General features: G+C 53.3%; 3 protein-coding genes across 8 annotated transcripts in view; 1 reads left to right on the top strand and 2 right to left on the bottom strand.

Moving 5' to 3' along the window:
- VWA2 (von Willebrand factor A domain containing 2) overlaps positions 1–5,802 on the top strand; it is a 48,682-nt gene extending 42,880 nt beyond the window's left edge. For all 4 annotated transcript variants that reach the window (XM_084762886.1, XM_084762884.1, XM_084762883.1 and 1 more), the window contains 4 exons: positions 37–609; positions 2,536–3,087; positions 3,358–3,483; positions 4,249–5,802. In XM_084762886.1, the coding sequence (XP_084619012.1) occupies positions 37–609; positions 2,536–3,087; positions 3,358–3,483; positions 4,249–4,355 (1,358 nt within the window). In that variant the 3' untranslated portion in view covers positions 4,356–5,802. The remainder of the gene's footprint in view (positions 1–36; positions 610–2,535; positions 3,088–3,357; positions 3,484–4,248) is intronic.
- A 392-nt stretch (positions 5,803–6,194) lies between these two features.
- Positions 6,195–21,355, bottom strand: part of AFAP1L2 (actin filament associated protein 1 like 2) — a 100,680-nt gene continuing 85,519 nt past the window's right edge. For all 3 annotated transcript variants that reach the window (XM_084762860.1, XM_084762858.1, XM_084762859.1), the window contains 12 exons: positions 19,892–19,981; positions 18,373–18,457; positions 17,628–17,732; positions 14,170–14,381; positions 11,928–12,073; positions 11,176–11,287; positions 9,960–10,208; positions 9,691–9,877; positions 9,295–9,450; positions 8,151–8,344; positions 7,882–8,010; positions 6,195–7,184 (listed from right to left, as the gene is read on the bottom strand). In XM_084762860.1, coding sequence (XP_084618986.1) covers positions 7,158–7,184; positions 7,882–8,010; positions 8,151–8,344; positions 9,295–9,450; positions 9,691–9,877; positions 9,960–10,208; positions 11,176–11,287; positions 11,928–12,073; positions 14,170–14,381; positions 17,628–17,732; positions 18,373–18,457; positions 19,892–19,981 — 1,692 coding nt within the window. In that variant the 3' untranslated portion in view covers positions 6,195–7,157. The remainder of the gene's footprint in view (positions 7,185–7,881; positions 8,011–8,150; positions 8,345–9,294; positions 9,451–9,690; positions 9,878–9,959; positions 10,209–11,175; positions 11,288–11,927; positions 12,074–14,169; positions 14,382–17,627; positions 17,733–18,372; positions 18,458–19,891; positions 19,982–21,355) is intronic.
- Positions 14,858–15,966, bottom strand: LOC311586814 (large ribosomal subunit protein uL10-like). The gene has a single exon (XM_084763029.1). It carries the CDS (start codon positions 15,891–15,893, stop codon positions 15,324–15,326), a length of 570 nt encoding a protein of 189 aa, XP_084619155.1. The 5' UTR covers positions 15,894–15,966; the 3' UTR covers positions 14,858–15,323.

The following is a 21,355-nucleotide window of genomic DNA, read 5'->3' as shown; positions in this document are numbered from 1 at the left end:
CCTAGGTGACAGTCTGTGTCGCTGTGATGCCAACAGCTCCGAAGCTGAGCCTGGAATGCAGGATCGATGTCCTCTTCCTGCTGGACAGTTCTGCAGGCACCACGCTGGAGGGCTTCTGGCGGGCCAAGGCCTTTGTGAAGCGCTTCGTGCAGGCCGTGCTGAGTGAGGACTCACGGGCCCGTGTTGGGGTGGCCAGTTACGGCAGAGATCTGATGGTGCCTGTGCCCGTCGGGGAATACCAGGATGTGCCAGATCTGGTCAGGAGCCTTGACAGCATTCCCTTCAGTGGTGGCCCAACCCTGACTGGCAGTGCCTTGCTGCAGGTTGCTGAACATGGCTTTGGGAGAGCCAGCGGGGCAGGCCAGGACAGGCCACGCAGAGCCGTGGTTGTACTCACCGAGTCACATTCCCAGGACGAGGTGGCCGGGCCAGCGGCTCATGCAAGGGCTCGGGAGCTGCTCCTCCTGGCCATGGGCAGTGAGGTCCTGCAGGCGGAGCTGGAGGAGATCACAGGGAGCCCGAAGCACGTGATGGTCCACACAGACCCGCAGGACCTGTTTAGCCAAATCCCGGAGCTGCAGAGGAGGCTGTGCAGCCAGCCACGGCCAGGTAAGGCTGTGCAGCTTAACTAGGGTGGCCCGTCAGCAGGCAGGGCCATCTTTCTTTCTTTCTTGGCAGCACTAGTCAGTCTTTTCTCTAGTGCCTGTGCTGGGAACAGAACCGGTCACCCGGCCAGCAGGGCCTGAGTGTCCTGCTCTGAGGGGACTTCCTGGGAGGACAGGATAAGACAAGGCATGTGCATGCTCAGCATGTCCAAGGGCACTGCTGATCATGGCCATCATCACTAATTGTGCTTGAGCCACAGCCGTTGGCCTTGCGGAGTTCTGAATCCACCAAGCCTGCTTGTGAACAACAGTTTCTGGGCCTCCCCTGGTGGTAGCTTGTTAAAGAGAGATGCATTCTTGGGGCATGCATGTGGGTACACGAGCACCCTCAAACACAACCAAAGGGAGCGTTCTATAAGATGATACCTACCCTGTCTACCTAGAGCATGTGCTGTAACCCTTTCCTGTTCTATTCTGTTTCGCTACTCGTGGGGCTGGTTTTGTAAGTCAGGGTCAGGGGGAGAAGGCCTGCCCTGCAGGGGCTGGGGCTAGTACCAGAGATGTCAGAGCTAGAACACATCCTAAAGAGAGCACTTCCGTTCTCCTCTGGGGAGGTGAGTGGAGGAAACTGCACATGGGACGTAGCATCCCAGGCTATGTCACTGTGCCCAGAAGTGAGAGCGCCCCTAGCTGTAACTGTGGTGAGGATTGTTTTGCCCCATTGCATCCTGTCCTTCTAGACAGGCAAAATGACTTTGGTTTTGTCTGTGCACGGAACAGATGCGCCAACTGCACAGGGTCCCTGTGCTCATCCCTGTCCCTTGCATTCGAATGGACTATTGTCACAGTTAACAGACCAAGGCTGATAAATTATTAGCACAGTCTAACTTTTTACCTGATGATGTCTTCTCGTCCCCAAACAAATGCCAGCAGTGGCCCCCACAGGACAGTTAGTGGCCTGTCTCCTCAGGGGTTACAGTAGGTCCTTTATTTTCCTCGTGTCCAGCATGGTTTTTAAAAGCCAATAAATCAGGCTACCAGACCCTCTGACTCCATATTCAAACCTTCCAACGGCTCTGTCTCTGAAAGAAGCCCGGGCCCCTTCCTCCAGCTTCTGGGAACTTCCTGTCTGTTACTGCAGTCTCCGCAGCTCCCACACACTGGAAGATGAAGGAAGGCGCCTCCTTCCAGTCAGCTTCAGCCTTCTTCCTCCAGAGCCAGCAGGAGTGTCACCTCCCCAGGGAATCCCTGAGCCCCCTTCCCAGTCACATCATGTCCCTGTGCTGCTCCGCTGGCCCTTCCCTGCTTTCCTCGCTGTGTGGCTGACTCTACCACATCCATGCTCACTTCCCACCCACGTGTCAGAGAGCGCCAGTCCGCAGAGGGCGGCTACCAGCCTACTTAATACACACAGTGGGCAGCACTTGGCATACAGGGACTGGTGAGAGTACAGCTGCAAGTGCCCCCATCGGGGCCTCCAAAAGAATTCTGTATGTTGCTCAGAGATGAGTGACCTGAGCCAGTAGGTGGCTTGACTTCACCACCTTGCCACCTTGTGGCTTCCGTGTTGAGGTACAAGGTCACCGTTTCTCAGCCAGGAAGAAGAAGAAGATGAGGGATGAAGGGGACGGCCAGCAGCTTCCACTTGCACATGTTAGAATGTGTAAGGTTTCAGACATGGGCACCGCATTCTGTTAGATGGAGATTACAGCACGGCCACCCCTGGTGGCTACAGAGGCTGGGAGAAGCCTTCGGAGCGGCTGCTTGCACTCACACTTACTCCAGGGGGAGGGTCAGCTGCGGTTGTAAGGAGACAGGCTACTAGATGGGCAGTCTGCACGGTGGCTGGCCTGGCCCTGCCCAGGCCACGGCAGCCGGTGCTGTACCAGCCAGGCCCTGAGAAGGGACCCTATTCTGCGTCCTCCTCCAGGCTGCCAGGCGCAGTCACTGGACCTGGTCTTCCTGCTGGATGCCTCCGCCTCAGTGGGAGCCGAGAACTTCGCTCAGATGCAGAGCTTCGTCAGGAAGTGCACCCTCCGGTTTGATGTGAATCCTGACGTGACCCAGGTTGGCCTGGTGGTATACGGCGGCCAGGTGCAGACGGCCTTCGGGCTGGACACCCATCCCACCCGCACTGCCGTGCTGCGGGCCATAAGCCAGGCTTCCTACCTGGGAGGCGTGGGCTCTGCTGGCACAGCCTTGCTGCACATTGACGACAAGGTGATGACGGTCCAGAGGGGGGCCCGCCCCGGTGTCCCCAAGGCTGTGGTGATGCTCACAGGCGGAAGAGGGGCGGAAGATGCGGCTGCCCCTGCCCAGAAGCTCAGAAACAATGGCATCTCGGTCTTGGTTATGAGCGTGGGGGCCGTCCTCCGGGAGGCGGTGCGACGGCTGGCTGGTCCACGGGATTCCCTGATGCATGTGGCAGCCTACACGGATCTACAGTACCACCAGGACACACTCATCGAATGGTTATGTAGAGGTGAGTGGGGGAAAGTCTGCGTCCTTTAGGGCTGTCCTGAGCCAGGAGTCTGAGCCTTCCTTCACGCATGTCACTTGTGATGTGTCAGCGTATGTGCTAAATCCTACAATCCCACAAAATTCCAGGTGTACTTATACATTTAAGGGTTGAGAATACAATGTCACCAGTCACGTGCTAGGCTGCTGCTGCAGGACCACGGGAGACGCTGAGGTGTTACCTCAGCCCGCAGTTTTTATGACTGAGGTGGGCTTGGCACACTGTCCTTTGCAGAAGCCAAGCTGCCAGTCAACCTCTGCAAGCCCAGCCCGTGCATGAACGAAGGCAACTGTGTCCTGAGGAATGGCAGTTACCGCTGCGAGTGCCGAGGTGGCTGGGAAGGCCCCCACTGTGAGAACTGTGAGTGGATCCCCGCTGTTGGAGCAGGGGTGGGGTGGTCCCCGAGTCCTGCCAAGCTCTATAGACTCAGAAGAGGGCAGGCCGTGTCACTCCATCATTTATTCATTCCCCTATGAAACATTTGGGATGGATCTTTCATACCTCAGGCATTATTTTAGAGTAAGAGATACAGGCTGATGGATAAGACAGGAAGTCCATGTTAGTGCCCAGACAGACAGAGCTAACAGTGCAACAATATAGCACGTCAGCCCTATTACCGTGCACGTTAGGAGTCAAGTGCGTTTAAACCAACCATGACAGGAGGGAAGTGGGCCTCATTAGGAGCTTAGGAGCACTAGGGATAGTGTCACAGGATGTGGGACCAGAGACGTGTAGGAGGGTAGACAGTGTGGCAGCTGGTGGCCATTTTTTCTCGACTATCTCCATGTGTTTGGTGTAATGAGAACAGCTTGTTGGCTGAGAGTGAGGTATTAGAGCTTTGGGAGGAAAGTGGCTTTAAGGGGAGACCAGTAACAGACTGGGGGCGGCGTCACCTGGGGCTCTTTTTCCTGGGCTTCGTTAGATCAGGCAGAAATCAAGACAACACAAGAGTTAAGAGCTTTCCAGTGCTTCACTTCTAGTGGCCAAGGGGGAGCCGTGAAGAGCGGTTGGACGGGAGTCCGTGATCTGACACCTTTCACTTGGGGGACTGAGTTGTGGAGTAAAAAGGACACGAAGTAGCTATTTGTAGACGAAAAGACCCTCAGGATTCATTTTCTTTCCTAGATGTCTTGAGAGGAGATGCCCCCATGGCACGTAGCTTCCGCCAAGAGCTCACAGGAAGACAGCAGCCCACTCCCTCCCAGCAAGCTCCAGAACATCTCAGAATCTGAAAGGTACTGTCCTCAGCCCAGTGCATCTCCTGGGGGCCTGAAGCATCTGCTGCCAGCCATAAGCAGGGCCATCCTGCCAACAAGCCTGTGCCTCAGGGGACACTGCTTGGGACAGTAGTGGCCACAGGTGTCTCTTGCTGTGGTGATGTTGGAAACTCCTAATGTGTCAGTATTTACTAGCCCTGTCCGTAACTGTTTGTACCTGGTTGAGGTAAGCTGCCTGTCACTTTTCCTGAGGATAAGAGGCAGGCCAGGGAAATCTGATGGCCTGTGTGAGGGTCACTGGGCCCATAACAAACGCTACACAGATGTTGATGAGGTGGCACTGCCTTGAGAAAGGCATCTACAAGAGCATACGTACCATGCAGAGATGGTGTAAGAGGTGGACTCTCCACTCCCAAAAGGTAGCTTACACGATTTAGTTTGAAAAGGGATTATATGGCATCTGTGACAGTCTCTGATGACCAGATCTGTGTGTATGAGAGACCTGGGAAGGTCTCAGACAACCATTTGACCAGCTTGTGTATTGAGGAGGGGCATATTGTGCAGCTCGCCCAGGTCTCCAGGGGCCCCATATGATTGGTCTGGGAGCTGGGCAGATGACCTCAGGGGGCTTCCTTGCAGAGCCTCCTCAGGAGCGGTTAGTGGAGGTGCAATGGTCGGTCTCCTGTTAGTGGTGGCAACAGTAGGTGGCCTTCTCAAACCCAGCAAGTAGGGGTGAGGGGGCGACCGGGAGGTTGGCTTTCAAAGCCCATTGTGCTGTTGTGCCTTAATGTGTGTCTCATGCCCAGTCTGTAAAGGAATTTGTCAAGATTGGCATCAGGAGTGACGTTTCTGTGTGGCAGGGGATTCTTTGGGATACCTTGGGCAGACTAGGTACCCAACCCTGCAGCACTTGCATGTCTGCTCTTCCCTGCTTACTTGTGCTGTTTGCAGCTGGTTTGTTTGTTTTTCAGTGGAAGCCATTGGTAGAGCTCTGGGAGCTGCAGGGCAGCTGCATGGGTAGTGACATATATCTGTGTGATCCCAAAGCTGAGCACTTTGTCAGTGTTCTGTGTGTCAGTCTGTCTGGTTGAGAGCCTACCCCGAGTCTGCAGTGTGCTTTCCCCACTCACAAAAGCATTTTTATTCTTTACGTTGAGACTGTGGATGTGGAAGTTACATATTGTTATATTTCAATCATTGAACCACTGTTTTGACTCCCTGGATGAGATTTGTTTGGCAATAGTTAGAACATTTTTTTTTTTTTTTGGTATCAGAACAAAGCTAACTTTATCATGGGACACCTGGATTTCCCAAACGTTTATGCTGGTGTAGTCGGAGTATTTTCTTATAAAATCTTGCCGGTGTCTGTATTTTAAGGTTTCCTTGTCAGAATCATGTTCAAGGAATCAGAATTTGGTCTTGTTGAGTTTTAAACACAAAATAAATACATTTATGTACTGAATTTCCTTAACCTTAATTGCATAGACAGCCTTCTGCATAGTGGTATGTTTCTTTTTCCCAAGAATTGCTTAAGAGCCTGTTTAACTGCCAGAGGTTTGGTTTTCAACTATCTGCATGAAATCAGCTTCTAAAGGTGTTCTGTTTGTGTGTGTGTGTGCACGCACACGTGTCTGTGTGTGCACATGTCTGTTTGTGCACGTCTGTGTCTGTATGGTGCCATTAAGTATACGATTAGCACCCGCTTTCAGGTTACTTTATTAAGGAGCCTGAGAGTCTCTTGCCAGGCTACCCCATGTGGCTCTGCCAGTTTTTACTGTATATACTTTGTTCTATGTGTAAATAATCAAGTCCTTTGCCCCGTGTCATGCCAAAAAATGCAAGGGAAACCCAAAATACAATAAACACTTTATTTTTTTAAAAAAAAATCTAACTCACCACATATTTATGACACATGGAATAAATGCCCTGGGATTAGAAAGACAATATATGCATAAAACTTTTAGCCTTCAGAAACCAGTGGTAGATAACTGATTCTGAATGCCCAGAGATGGGGCAGGTAGCAGATGAAATGTATCAACTTGTGCTGTAAGGACAGTTCTGGCTGCCAGTCTGAGCAGACCAGAAAGGCTGCTCTGGTCCACTGCTGTTTTCCTTGCAAGGGGACCAGAAATTAAAAACATCTTTAAAATGGGGATGAAGAGGTAATTAACTCTTTTCTTAAAAATGGCCTGGCCACAGGATAGAGTCTGTAAACACAGGGACCTCCCCCTATATAATACAGCGTTGCGTAAAAGTTTGTCAGCATGGCCGTGGACTAGGGGGACGTCCTTAGTGGTCAGTGCCCTAGCTGGGATCCACTACTGATTTCCAGAGTTCACGCGACTGGTGGTGAATGCTCTTTAACATCATCAGAGGCCACGTTGGGCTCACCAATGTGGAGGGCAAATGTGGGGGCAACGATGACTTAACCCTTAACGTTGCCACGTACAGGATAAACGATAAGTGGTCCGAAGTTTAGGTTTTCTTGTCACCAAAAGCCATGTGACCTGGTTTTTTTTTTTTTCACTACTTAAAAACCTTGATAAGAAATAGATCGATGGATGAAATCTTAAACAAAGAAAAAGTACAGTGTCTCATTGACAGCCAATAGATTTAAATAGATTTAGTCTCCAAAGAGGCGGCGGCCTTATTCCCTTTGACTTGGAAAGCGGACGGTGCCGCCTCTAACCAAAGTTCCGTTCGCAGCAGCTCGTGCCTTGCTTTTTCTTCTAAGCAGACTCAGTGTTCGCCAGAGTTGCTGTTTTGAAGACTCGATGGAAGCAGGATTGTCAGAGGTGTTTAGGCAATTCTCTTCTCCTAACTGGCTCCTTTCTTCTCCCATTCCTAGAGTGACAAACATTAGCACCCACCCCCAAGAAGAAAGTTATCTTCTGTGTCCACCTTCATATATATATGTAGAAAAAGGTAAGAAAACTATAAGCTTGGAAGCAGTCACAAATAGAGCCAGCCTCACCAGCCCAGTGCTGCGATCGATTAGTGATGTCTGCAGCCATGAGGAAGGAGAAGGTTGTGTAATTAAGTGGATTTAATAGTTCACCGTGGGTGTGGGTGTCTGACTTTTTCAGCAAGTGCACAGGACAGGAAGAAAAGAGCAGAGTTTGTCAAAGCCACAGCAGCTCCAGGCACGTTTCTTAGTGTACACACGAGCTAGATTAACAAGGCTTCGCGTTTAGCCCTCAGGAGAAACCGTGTCACAGGCTCAGTGCCTATTTTTACTTTATGGAGCTTTTTGTCACTGGATTCTTTGGTTTTGGTGATAGAAACCTTTTGGATTGAAAACTTTTTAGTCACAGCCTGTCTCTGGAATTCACTCCTGAGTGGTAGGGGAGGTCATGGGTAGAGAAGGCCTCAGGCTCATTGGGAAGAGCACCTACCTGGTGACCGCTATGGTGGCTTCCTGCTGAGAGCACAAGTCCCTCTCAGAGCCAGTGCCAAAAGCCACAAAGCTCCACCTGCAGCCAAACAGGGCCCAGTTCACTGCAGTCCTACTGACCCGGGGAGGCCGGGAATAGCTGCTTACCTTGGCTTTCTGCAGGACAGTGCCTTTGCCTGTGACCATGACCGAAAGAGGCCTGTTCTTGAGCACAGATGCAGAGTTGACTGGGGTGGAGTCTGGGGTCAGGGTGGGGGTGGCAGCTTTGGGCTGTGGCTACGAAGGAAAACAAGGGCTGGGTCAAAAGGTGTGTGTCTATACACATACATATGTGAGTGTGTGTGTCCCACCTCTCCCAACCCGAGTCCAGGAGGCCCTGTATACAACCCAGAGGAGCCCCAGTGCCCGGCACTCACTCGAGGGCTCTGGTTGTCCAGGTGGGTGGTATCCACAGTGGTGCCCAGGGTCACAGGCCCAGCCTCAGCTTTCTTCAGGCTCTCCTTCACCTCCATGATGCTGAGCTCGAGGTCCACACGCCTGCTCTCCCCGAGCCGGCATTCCTCATCTACTTTCCTCAGCTTCTGCTCCAGGTTGGCCAGGACTCCCTTGTCTGCAGAGAGAGTTAAGCTTGCAGCGGAGGCCAGGGAACCATGCTGAGCAGACGCAGGGTTTCTATACAGCCCTTCTGGACGTGGGCCCCAAGTGTGGTTCTGACACAGAAAGCGGGGAACGGCCTGTCAGTTTGCAGCAGAGCTCTCACAGCTGATGTCTGAGTTCCTCTGTACACTGCCCTGTGCACGTTAAAATGACTCATGCTGGACAAATGGACCCTGTTCTGACCACTGAAAACTGGAGGGACTCTGTCCCAAAGACCTCCCTTCAGTTGTCACGCTGTAAACGTCCCAGGAACCTGTCCTATTTGTCCCCAAACCTGCTATGCCGGTTGTGCTTGCTGGTGCAACTCTGATTTAAATATCAAATGAGATCCAGGTCAAGTAATTCTGAAAGGCCTCAGAGGTAAGTTGCTAGGAAACCTCCCTTGAACAACGTGAAACCTTGGGAAATCACCTGGAAGGCATTTAAGAGTGTCTCTGATTTTATGCACTTAAAACAACAGCCAGGAAGTTAAGGAGTGCACTGCAGGTGTGGTTAGCCTAGCGCTGCCTTGACATACTGGTCAGCTGACCCAGATCGCAAACCTAGGCTCCGTTCAACCTGGGAACAACCTAACATCCTGACAGAGCTGTTGACGCTGTCCCAGGGATCTGCACGGAGACAGCCTCAGACAGAAGCTGAAAAAGAGGGGGCCTCAGGCAGGGAGACCCAGAGGCAGATCTCACAGCCCAGGTGTGTTGAGCCAAGGCTCCGCCCTGGCCCTCAGCCCAGAGCCCCGTCCCCTACCTGTGCATCTTAACAGAGTCTCCAGGAGCCCCGCCCACTACCAGTGCATCTTAACAGTCTCCTGGAGCCCCGCCCCCTACCAGTGCATCTTAACAGAGTCTCCTGGAGCCCCGCCCCCTACCAGTGCATCTTAACAGTCTCCTGGAGCCCCGCCCCTACCTGTGCATCTTAACAGCGTCTCCTTGAGCTCCCGCTTCTCTCTGCGGAGCTGGGCCAGGTGCCCCCGGATCTGCTCCTTACTCCTCTCCAGTCTTTCCTTCTCCTCCGTGTACCTCTTCACCTCCGCCTCCGTCCGGTTCTTCCCAAGTTTGATCTCTATAGACGGAGAGAGAGTGAGCTAGCGGCTTCTCTCGGCAGGAACAGATGAGGGCTGGACCCGAAGCCCGCTTCCTAGACACACACACATCCCAGGGCTTGGCAGGAGCAGTCCAGCTGGCCCAGGGAGTTGTCCCTCGCTGTTGCTCTGCTGTTGTTGTGTTCCGGGGCAAGTCCCTTGCCCTCTTTGAAGCTGTCTCCTCACACCTAAAGTGCTAAGCCTGGATCTAGTCGGCCTACCTGCACTGGTCACCCTCAGCTTGTCCTTTACAGGCGGGCTGGCGCTGGTGGGGGCAGAAGCCACCATGTCCGGACAGTTGGCCGGGAAGGAGATTCTCTGCTGCTCGGCCTGCAGTTTCACGGTGGTGGTTCTCACAGGGCACTCCACGGGCTCTGAAGACTCCTGACTCTGTAGCTGCCTCTGTGCCTAGAGAAATCACACACCGTTCCATGACTGCAGGGCGGGGCAAGGTGGCTGGGCACCTGCTGAAGGGGTGGCTGGCTGGTACCTGCTGCTCCTCCAGGCCTTCTGGAGACTCTGTGTGCAGCTCATCTGGGGTGGTGCCTGGCCTTGGCTCTACTGTGAGGGGCTGAGTTAGATCATCCAGATGTGGCAATTCTGGGAGAGAGGCCTGCACCGGGACCTCACTGGGGCTGCACAGGAAGGGCCTGGTAGGCGCAAGATCCAGGTACACTCGGTCAGGCTGCCTCGCGCTGTCGGCATCTACAGCAGGGGCGGCTTCCTCGGCAGGCTCCGCCTACAGGAAAAGGTCAGGTGGTGGTTCGTTGTCTCAGGGCTCCTGTCAGCTCTCATGCTAGAGCTTCTGGGTAGCCCCCTCCCTCCCAGAGAAGCCCTCTGTGGAGTCTTGGGTGGGATGTCAAAGTCCAGAGGCAGAGGACTCAGGACACAGCACCCTGTGTCAAGAGGAAAATGACAAGTCTTTCTATGGGGGGGGGGGGGAGTAGGATTGAGGAAGATGAAGGTAACAACCCTGCAAGAACTGCCAGAACCAGGACACTGCCACCAGCATGCTTGCCCACCTCAGCTACCAGTGCGGACCTAGAAGGCTAATGACGTCACTGCTCGTACCCCACACTGATAGGTGGTTCTCCCACCGACGAAATGAGCCAGTTCAAGCCAACTTAAAGGATAAAGGAGGCTTATTGGGGTGGCTCTTGGGTGGGCTCACCAGTCCTAAGGAACATGGGCAGGGAAGTCGCCATGCAGATAGGGAGACAGGGAAGTGGGGGTGCACATGCGAAGAGGAAAGAGGACCTAACTTTCTGGATTATACAGTGAAGACCCTCTGGGGGAAAGGAAGCCCAGCCCTGGGCTGGAAAGTTCAGTGTAGATGGCGAAGTATGCCAGCTGTACCCTCTAACAGGGACTGAGGGATGCTGGAAGAATCCCGAGGCCAGGTCCGCTTTGATATGTTAAATAGGCACCGTAACTGCCTATCCTGGGTCTGAAACCCAATACACACACTACCCAGTCTCCTCCCCACACCCCCATCCTGGGACTGACCAGAGCAAACAACCAGGTGTTTTCTACATAGGTCTCCAGTTGAGTCAGCCACGAAACCCCATGCACAAAAGATAAGTGGTCTGCACCCATGGTCCTGTAGGTGACCAGGAACGGCTCACCTTGGGGACGATCTGACCCACAGTGATAGAGGTTAGGTAGGAGGAGGATAGGGCAGTCCACACCTCTGTCCAAGCTCTTACCACTGTTGTCAGCTCCGACATCTCCACATCGTCATAGAGATCTTCCTGGCAATCCCGGCTGGGCAGGCCATCGATGTACGTGTTGGGCTCCGAGAACTTTCTCTGCATCAGCCTGGAAGACAGACGTGTGTGTGAAGTTTCCAAAACCCTGTAGCATCCCCCCAGCCTCAAAGAATTCAGAAAAAGAGCCTTGGCTACACAGATATCTGAAATAAATGCTATCTCCACCCAGCTAGGGCCATCTCCATCCCTTTGTTTGAAAATTCTTGTCCATCCTAGTACCAGCCCAGTGCATTTCACCCCCACAATGCACCTGGGGCAGCTCAGACAAGATGCACCCCCATTTTGTACATTAAAGAACGGGACCCTGTTTCAGGGGCCAAGCTGGCAGCACCTCCTTGTCCAAGACACTCCTGCCCAAGCCTGTCTGCCCATCTGCAAAGCAGAAGTTCATACCTCGTCCTGCATATCCCAGAATGCACCAGTGAGGGGTCCAGAGGAAGGGTAGGCAAGGGAAAGTGAGGAAAGGAGCAGGAGAGCATCTAATTGTAGTAGGCCCTGGGGGCTAGCTCTTATCTGGGTCTCTTTGAGGGCTTGCCATGCACCTTCCAGCTTCTTGCTTTGCACCTCCCTCCTGCAGGACCAAGCAGGACTCAACTGACCCTGTGCCCTGTGGCCACGCTACCCTAGCTATCCGTCAGGCTTAGAAGCAAGGCTGGACTGGAAGGCACATGGGAAAGGCCTCTTCTTACAAGAGAGAAGTTTTGGCCGCGCTCACAATGCAGGAAACCCTTTCAGCATCCACGTAGTCGTAGGTGAACTCTTCTGGGTCTGTTCTGGACCCTGACTCTGAGAGCAGGAGGCCTAGCCAGTGGCCCATCTCCTCTGAGGACTTGGCCTAGAAGGACACCAAAAGTCACAAAGAAAGAGTGCTGTCCTGGCCAGTCTCTCCCCCTGGGGCAAACCAGCTTGCTTCTTCAAACATGAGACAGCCTGTGCAGGTACCTGCAGTTTTACCAGTGTACCTGTCCTCAGGTGAACCTAAACAGCATTTTGTGGCAGGGGTGCCATGTTGCCAACTTCAGTGACACTTCAGAGGACTGTGGGGGAGCGTTGAATGCAGTTTTTAGAATCTGGTAACTACATTCTCCAGGTAAAAGCCATGAAAATTATCAAGAGTTATCATCTGTTAGTAGGGGCTAAAATTGTTGGTCACTGAGTAACTGTATAAATTGTAGGTTGAGTCTGTCTCATGGACAGTCACTGTTGTTTTTATCACCTTAATTCATGCACGCAAGACTGCTAAGACATGTCCCAAGAAATAACAATGTTCAGATTTATTTTTTGTTTATGACAATAATAAAGCCGAGGAATCTGAAAGACGTACTGCGAGAGCAGGAAGTCCTAATTTACTTAGTCCCAGCGCATGCTGCTTTTAGGGGGACAGTGCACCCTAATCAACTGCAGACTCTGCACAGTTCAAGTGTCAATGTTATTTCTCGCCTTCATGACAAGAAAGTGCGTAAAAGCCACAGGCTTATCTTCGTGACTTTGTCATTCTACCACACACTCCGACCACACCTCCAAGGTGCGCCACAAACCGAACCTGACTTCTGCCTGATGCAGCATTCACCTTCGTTGCTACCTGACTGGATTTGGAAGTACCTAGGAGAGAGACCACTGGGCCTGATTGTTTTTCCTTTTGTTTTTGTTTTTTGAGACAGGGTTTCTCTGTGTAGCCCTGGCCGCCCTGGAATTCACTCTATAGACCAGGGTGGCCTCGAACGCACAGAGACCCACCTAATGCTGGGATTCAAGGTGTGCGCTGCTGCCTAACTGCCTCCAGCACCTTTGGGCATGTTTGTGAGGTTTAAGAAAAGAAGGGAAAACCACCCTGCACCATCCCACAGGGTCCTGCATTGAATAAAAAGGAGAATGCAAGCTGAGCACCGGCATTCACCACCGTCTCCTGACTGTGGGATGCCACGTGACTGGTGGCTCACAGCTCTGCCACCATGCCTCCCTTCTAGGGTGGAGCGTATTCCTTCAAACCGTGAGCCAAGTCAGTTTTTCCTCCTCTGAGTTGTTTTCCCTCGGGCATTTATTCACAGCCACAAGAAAGAAAAGACAATGAAATTTTCTGCTCCCATTTATTTCCAGTTGGACTTCTCAATGCTGCTTTTCAAAGGTATCGAGGCCACCGTTCTTACACTGGGGCACTGCGGCGGCTCCTCTGGTGGTCTACACCACTGCCCCTTCATGGTGCCCTTCTCTTTCCCTGAACAACTAATTGTGTGCAGTTAGCCGAACATTACCATACCACTAAACTAGAAAATAAGTTCTGGGGGGACAGACACTAGGTTTCTCATTTAATGAGTAGGTGTTGCCTAAAGGGCTTATGAAAGGCTGGCTGTGTCTCTGTGAAGCCATTGTCTGTGTGGCCGTTTCAGCCACCAGAGGGCAGCATTGAAGCAGACTTTGGATAAAGTGCTTGCTTGTGTGTAGGACCTTGGTGCCTCCTGCAGGTCTTCGCGCAAGCTTGCATTATGTCATCTCTTGTTTTTGTAACTTTAACAGTGCATGAAACCAAAGGCGGGAGAGGCCAAAATGTAATTATATCACAGAGCAAACCCTGACTCCAGATAAATCCCGGCAGCCCTCATTTTTATGTGCTGGGCCTCTGGGTTCTCATGGCTGGTGGCATGCAAAGCAGATGTCACTCCGTTGAACTTCAAGAGCCTCTCTGACACCTGTGGGAGCTAAAAGTGCTCCCGGACTGCCCTAAGTAGAGGGAGAAACGATTGGTCCTACCCATGTAACAAAGCTGCTCTCCCTGAGGTCTGAACAAGAGAGGGCATTTTTTTTTTTTAATGCAAGCAATTGCAGGTAATGGAGGCAAATATGCCATGAAGCCACACAGTTTCTCAGTGGGATTGTGGTCCTCAGCCTGCCCAACCTTGGCCGTCCTGCCTGCCTGCCCCACAGCTAACGTACCTCAAGCTTGGCCAGCTCCTCGCCGTGGTGGAGGATGCGGAAGGAATACAGGTGGTCGGGGCTAGGGTCTGGAAGCACTTCACAGCCCACCAGACTGAGGGGCTGCTGGGCCACCTTGCTCCGGTTCCGGTCCTGGTAGAAGTGCAGGTGACTGTCCCTCACGAGGCACCAACGTGACTTCCACTGGGTGTTCACCAGCACATTCAGGTAGCCTGCAGAGGGACGTGCAGACAGGAGGATGAGGGCCCCCCAGGGACACGTGGGAAGAGGACACTCTTCAGCAGGGATGTGGCTGAGGGGAACCCGAAACACCACCACATCTAGGGCAGGCCCCACCATTGGGTCGCTTGCGTGTCGCCCGTTTCAGAACCTGTCACAAGCCATCACTTGTGGTATGTGACGTTCTTCCTTTGGGTAGACAGCCAGGCCCTCTGAGGCAGGGCAGACAGCTATCCTGGTTCTTGGCTGAAGTGTGACCAGAGGGAAAGTGGCATTTGTGCTCCATTAGACCTGGGCTGGTGAGTACAATGCACAGGGTACAGGCTCCCCAACCAGGCCTCATTTCTATGGCTCTCTCTTTTCCAGCAGGCAACCCCAACTTTTGGTACTCAGGTCAAACCTCCTGGCCTTAGAGTCAACCCTGCTGCCTGTGCAGCCTCAGTTTCTTCAGCTCCCCTGATGTCCAGACTTTTTTTTTTTTTAAGAGAAGTATGCCTTTATTCCCGTGTTTCTCAAATTAAGCTGGCTGAATTGGTTGCTTTGAGAGCTGATTAGTCAAAGAGACCAAATCCCAGATCCCCATCTGATTCCTCAGACTCTTCCTTGGCTTCAGCCTTGGCTGGGGCTGCAGCAGCAGCAGGAGCAGCAGTGGTGGCTGCAGCCACAGGGGCAGCAACCACAAATGCAGATGGATCCGCCAAAAAGGCCTTGACCTTCTCAGCAAGAGGGAGGGTGTAGTCAGTCTCCACAGACAAAGCCAGGACCCTCTTGTACCCATTGATGATAGAGTGTGGCACCGAGGCAACAGTTGGGTAACCAATCTGCAGACAGACACTGGCAACATTTCGGACACCCTCTAGGAAACGAGAGTGCAGAGTCTGCTCAGTGATGTCAAGCACTTCCGGGTTATAAATGCTGCCATTGTCAAACACCTGCTAGATGATCAGCCCAAAGGAGAAGGGCGAGATGTTGAGCATGTTCAGCAGTGTGGCCTCGCTGGCTCCTACTTTGTCTCCGGTTTTTATCAGCTGCACATCACTCAGAATTTCAGTGGTGCCTCTGGAGATTTTAGTGGTGATGCCCAAAGCCTGGAAGAACGAGGTCTTCTCAGGCCCCAGACCTGTGTTCTGGGCTGGCACAGTGACCTCACAGGGGGCGATGGCGCCAGCACGGGCAGCTGCGGGCACCTTATTGGCCAACAGCATGTCCCTAATTTCAGTGAGGTCCTCCTTGGTGAACACAAAGCCCACATTCCCCCGGATGTGAGGCAGCAGCTTCTCCAAAGCAGGGTTGTTTTCCAGGTGGCCCCTGATGGCCTTGCGCATCATGGTGTTCTTGCCCATCAGCACCACAGCCTTCCCTCTCAGGGACATGCGGATCTGCTGCATCTGCTTGGAGCCCACATTGTCTGCTCCCACAATGAAACATTTTGGGTAATCATCCAAAAGTTGGATGATCTTAAGGAAGTAGTTGGACTTCCAGGTCGCCCTGTCTTCCCTGGGCATCACGGCGGTGCGTCAGGGATTGCCACGCAGGGTTTAAAGACGATGTCACTCTAACGAGGACGCCTGGAGAGAGCTGATGTCCAGACTTAACACACAGTGCCCGACCGTCCTCACTCGTCCTGCTCAGGTATGCCCATGCCCTCTCTAGCCCTGACTCAGTTTACCTTCTGTCAGAACATCTAGGGCTGAGCAGCAAAACTGCTCCTATGCTGACCCCCTCCACCGGACATGCACCTCGCAAGGAGCTGCATCGACTCTCTCCAGTGGCGCACCTGCATCTTTAGATCTTGAGCAAGGACCCCGCTTCCCCATGTAGCACCCGGAAGCTGCCAGCGCCAGCGTGTACCCAGGACACCATCGTTCTCACGCATGGGTGGTTGCACGTTTGTGTTCAGCTCCTCAAGGTTCACTGAGCTGCTGCCACACAGCGATGCAGCCTTGTCCCCAGGGCGCCAAAGAGGAGCAAACCCTGCCTTCAAGCCCTTCGACCCATGTGCGTCAGGCCGTCTCCTCTCCAAGCCTCGCCTTCTCAACTGCATGGGCTTACACCGCAGGTCTTCTCCATCCTAAGTGATTGGCAGCCGCTCTGAGCCCTAGCCAGATCACTAGGCAGCGGATGAGAGCAGACAGCCGCCCTCCGGTCTCATATAGAACCAGGCGTGTGGTGGATAGTGGATGCCTCTATACCACACTAAAATGACATTAAAGTGGGGGATTGAGCATCCAGAACCTGAACTCCAGACAGATGCCACTGTGCCTATCACAGGCCTCTAGACAACAGAAATTTATATCAAGGGCAGAGAGGGCTAAGTCCACGAGAGCCTGCGTTCTCATCACCCTATCCCCAGCGTCTTGGGAGGAGAGGATGTGTGATCAAAGAACAGTTCCAGAAGTAATCCAGTCTCATCTCAGACACTGATGACCAGGACCAGGCTCCCAGGCCGTGTAAGGTGCTTCCTAAGGCTGCAGCGACAGGCAGAACCAGGCCCTTCCCCAGCCTCGGAAGCGGAAGGCTCCAGAGTGAAAGCCTTGTCTTCTACCCTGTCAACCTTAAAGAACAGGAGGACTGGGGTCTCAGGAAAGGGCCCGGAAAAGACCCAGAGGTGAGAGGCAATGGCCTGCAGGCCCAGGGAGGACTACAACAGGACCCCCACCTGGGACTTATGACATTCCATTCCAGGGCGTTTTCTAGGTCTGGCCTGTCTCCCTCCTTTCCGCAGTTGTCTTCAGGTGTGAGCGAGAGGCGAGAGGACCCGTGAGAACCTCGCAGCACCCACACCTGCCCTCTGAGCCTGCCACCTGGGCTTCTACCAGCTCCCTCCCGGGTCACACCTGTCCCTAACTCAGAGGCCTCCTCCTTCAGCTCTCAGGCAGTTCAGCCTACTCAGCTCCCACCGACCCTCTGAGGTCAGAGCCACGACGCCATCTCTGATCACAGGGCAAGAAAGGATCTTCATGCCCCAAACCCTCATGGGAGGTGGTCCTGTGCGCACTCGGTGAAGGGCTGTGCATCCACCCACCTGTTCCAGCTCCGCCTGTCATGCCCCACACCACAGATAGACAGAATGCTTAAAGGAGCCAGTACTGTGGCGGAATGCTCTGGTGAAGCATTAAGAATGGCACACAGGGGAGAGAAACACAGACCCCATCTCAGTGCCATCCAGCCACATGGGGCTCCGGCCACTCCAACATAGCGAACAAGCGCAGGGGCCGGGTGCTCGCTTTGGGTCTTACTGGATGTCTCGAGGGATCTCTCCGGCGGCTCCAGCGAGGTAGATTTCTTCCTGCCCAGGTTCATTAGGTTGCTCAGTTTGAGGCCAGCAGAACACTTCTTCTTGACTATATATACAGAGAGAGAGAGAGAGAGAGAGAGAGAGAGAGAGGGAGAGAGAGAGAGAGAGAGCTGTCAGTGCTGGATACAGCCTATCCATATGCAAACACCCTCACCCCCTCCCACCTACACTCGTATGCACACGCATGCACAGGTGCACTTGAGCATATGCATCTGCCCCCATGTGAGGAGTGGCAGACCAAGTCAGCTATTCCCGAAGTCATACACTCCATGGGGTGCACGGGCCTCTCAGTGTAGGTGAACCCTGGGACTCATTCCAGACCGTGTGGCCTCAGAGAGGTTTGAAATAGGGCTGGCGATGAAGAGCTCGAAGGATGTTCTCTTCCCCAGCCTGGGGCAAAACTGAACTTTGGTTTGGCTCTCTCTCTTCTCCCTCCCTCCCTCTCTCCCCCCCCCTCCCTCCCTCCCTCCGTGTCTCTGTGTCTGTCTGTCTGTCTGTCTGTCTGTCTGTCTCTCTCTCTCTCTCTGTCTCTCTCTCTCTCTCTCTCTCTCTCTCTCATTCTGTTGGTGCTTATGTTAGGGTCAGCTACCCCCAAAGCAGTTAAGAGTTGAGCCCGACAGCCGAGTCTCACACTCTAGATACTGTTGCCCTCTCAACCACAGGGCAGAGGGCCACAGCCTGGTTACCGTCTTTGGTCTCTGGGACCTCAGGATGGCCATCAATGGTGCTGCCGTACTCCGCAGCTGACAGGTACTTCTCAACTATATCTGGCTGTGGAGAGCAAACAGATGGACAGGTGTCACCTTCTGGGAACTAAAACTTAAAGGGAAATAAATGGCCTTTATGATCACACCAGAGACCACCCAGTCAAACCTCTACCAGCCAGAACTGAGGTCAGTGGTAGGACACTGACCAAGCTTCCTTTGGGGGCTCCCTGGAGCACCTCCCATCACTCTCCTTCCCAGGATCCCCATTTCCCCATCTCAAAGTCCTTTCCCTGCCACCCTGCTTCCAAATGACTGTTGGACCGGGTATGACAGTGGGCCCATCGCCAGTGGGCAGCTATGCCCACAGGAAATGCCCTCCTCCTCCTCGCCCAGCGGGAAGAGAACCTTAACTCATTCCTGTTGGCAGCCGAACACTGAGTGAGACCCTGAAGACACCAGCCTCTCTTCTGTAGCCCTGGCCGGGCTGTGGGGGCCTGCCCTGTGGCCGTCAGCCTTCTTAAGGCTAAAGCTCCCCATCTTCTTCCTCCTCCCTCATGCGCTCTGTGTACCCTCTTGCTTTCTGCCTTGCCAGGGCTGAGGTCACAAGATGAGGCACCATGCTCCTGTGGCTGCTGCGTGCATGTGAGCATGCCCAGGTGCCAGGCGTCCTGCCTGCTGGCACTTGCGTGTAGGAAGGGTGATACACAGGTGGCTGTACTTAGTCCTACTGCCTTGGTCCTTAAAACCAAAGCTCTCCACAGCTCTGGGCAAGGAAGCTGGCCAGGCTAGAGCCATTGGCAAGGATCAGCGTTGGGATGGCCCGCCCCTGGGGGCCAGGGACTGGTAGGGAAGAGCCCCAGTCTTGCAAGATAAGTCTCTAGCACAAGAACCCACACAAGTAGTTCACAAAAGCCAAGTTGCAAAATCAGCCTAGACGCCATCAACAGGTGAGTGAAGAAAAGGCGCCGTTAAACACGCCGGCGCCCTATTGGGCCATGAAGAAGAATGAGATCACATCACTGGCAGGAAGATGAGCACGAGTGGAGATCGTCGCATGATGAGTAAGTCAGACTCAGACAGACAGTGTGTGTGTATACAGATACACAAAATAGCTTGTATGTGACACGCAAATGGCAGCAGTACTGGGGGTGGGGGAAGGAGGGTGCCCCGGGGGTGGAGATGGGTGACACACTTGTATGAAAATGTCTTTTGGCACCTGTGTGCGGTGAACTTAGTCTACTAAAGCTTTATATAAAAAAGGAACATAAGGCAAAGTGAGTTTTGTTTCAGTAACATTTTTTCCCCTTAGGACAATACTTTGTTAGGTCTGTAAGCAGTTCATCCATTTTCCAGCCAAGTTCCCTTCCCGCCCTTACCCAGGCATTGTGTGTTTCTTACTAATTGGGTTGCAATACAGGAACAAGGCTTTCAATTTTATGCTCTCAATTAATTTTTTAACCAAGAATTGAATCCTCCCTGTGGGCAGGTGGAGACTTACTTTCTGACAGTTCAGGCGCTGGGCATCTGGTGTGTACTGGTTTCCCTCAGCGGCTCCTTCGGAAGGCAGGCCGCTCACTTCCTGGATGACCTGGACCAAAGACGTGCTGTGAGCAGGGCCCACCGCCCTTGCACAGGCCTGCTGCCTGGCTTCTGAGAACAGAAGTGCCCCGCCCTGGCCCCAGCCCACAAGTGTTCCCAGGACACAGTCGCCCACTCATACATGTTCCTGCAGGAACCCCCTAATCTGGGGGTGGGAAGGGGCCTCTGCATCTAGGCTTCACAGGTGACCCAGCAGCCAGCCCTGGGCTCCATGGACCCTCTTTCTGCCACCATGAGGGGTGCTGTCCTGTGGTGAGGGTACATTTACCAGAAGCTTCCCTGATTTTCCAAGGCTGTGGGCCCACTATGAAGTCTCCACAGCATTTGGAAGCAGGCTTGGATACTGCTTTGGTCTGATGTGAACTCTGCACAGTTGCCAGCCACAGGCCACCTCACCTCTTCTAGAAAGGACCTGTTTTACTGATGTCTAGCCTGGGGACCTGTTTTTCTGATGACTAGCCTGGTGTCAGTCAGGGGTGACCCGACCTCACTAAGCAGCTATGCAACTCCGTGTGTGCGTGCATACGTGTGTGTTTGTGTGTATGTGTGTGTGTTTGTGTGTGTGCTTGTGTCTATGTATGTGTATTTGTGTGTGTGTGTGTGTGTGTGTGTATGTGATGCATTTCAAGGACCATTTGTTTTCGGTCTCAGCATGCAACAGTTTGTGGAAGTGAGTTCAAAATCAGAGGATGCACAGAACAGCAGGAGAGCGTGGCTCTGGGGAAGGAGAGGCAAGACAGTTCTCACTCCCAGCCTGCGCCCAGCTAGGGACTCAGACCCGTGAAGAATATGCAACATTTCATGGGAGGAAGGCGGACCCTGGAACCAGCAGCCCGGCCATGTGACTCCAATCTCTCTCAGGCTCTGCATCCATGGCTGTAGGACCCAGGACAGGGCAAGTGCCTTCGTTCCTGTCCTTAGTAGCTTAGCCCAGAGTATCTGGAGGTCCTGCTTGGGGAGGGAGCTGACCCGTCCTGCTCTGCTACAGGCGTGGGCAGCTCCTCACAGCTGAGGCCCCCTCTGTACCCATCTGACCAGGGGAAGAAGGGTTTCTCTGTGAGGCTTAGACGCAGATCTGGTGTCTTCTGAATAGTGCCCTTGTCTGAAACCTCTCGCAAGAGCTGTGGTGCCAGGGTGAGAGGGTGAGGGTCGAAGGAAGGAGAGGTGGGTCTGAGCAGTCAGGAGAACAGGCCTGGGAGCCGGAAATAGAGCAGGCACATGTGCATATCCACATACAAGCACATGTTCATGCATGTGCGTGCATGTGTGTACACTCATGAGTACCTGTGTGTACTTAAGAATGAGGGTGGGCAGGGCTGCCGTAAATCAAAAGGGAGTTGGGCAAGAGGACGGAGCTCAGCTG

The sequence above is a fragment of the Acomys minous genome (genome assembly GCF_964271855.1).
Source record: "Acomys minous genome assembly, chromosome: 2".
NCBI lineage: Eukaryota > Metazoa > Chordata > Mammalia > Rodentia > Muridae > Acomys > Acomys minous.
Note: the sequence above shows the minus strand (reverse complement) of the source record. Positions and strands in the feature narration are given on the sequence as shown.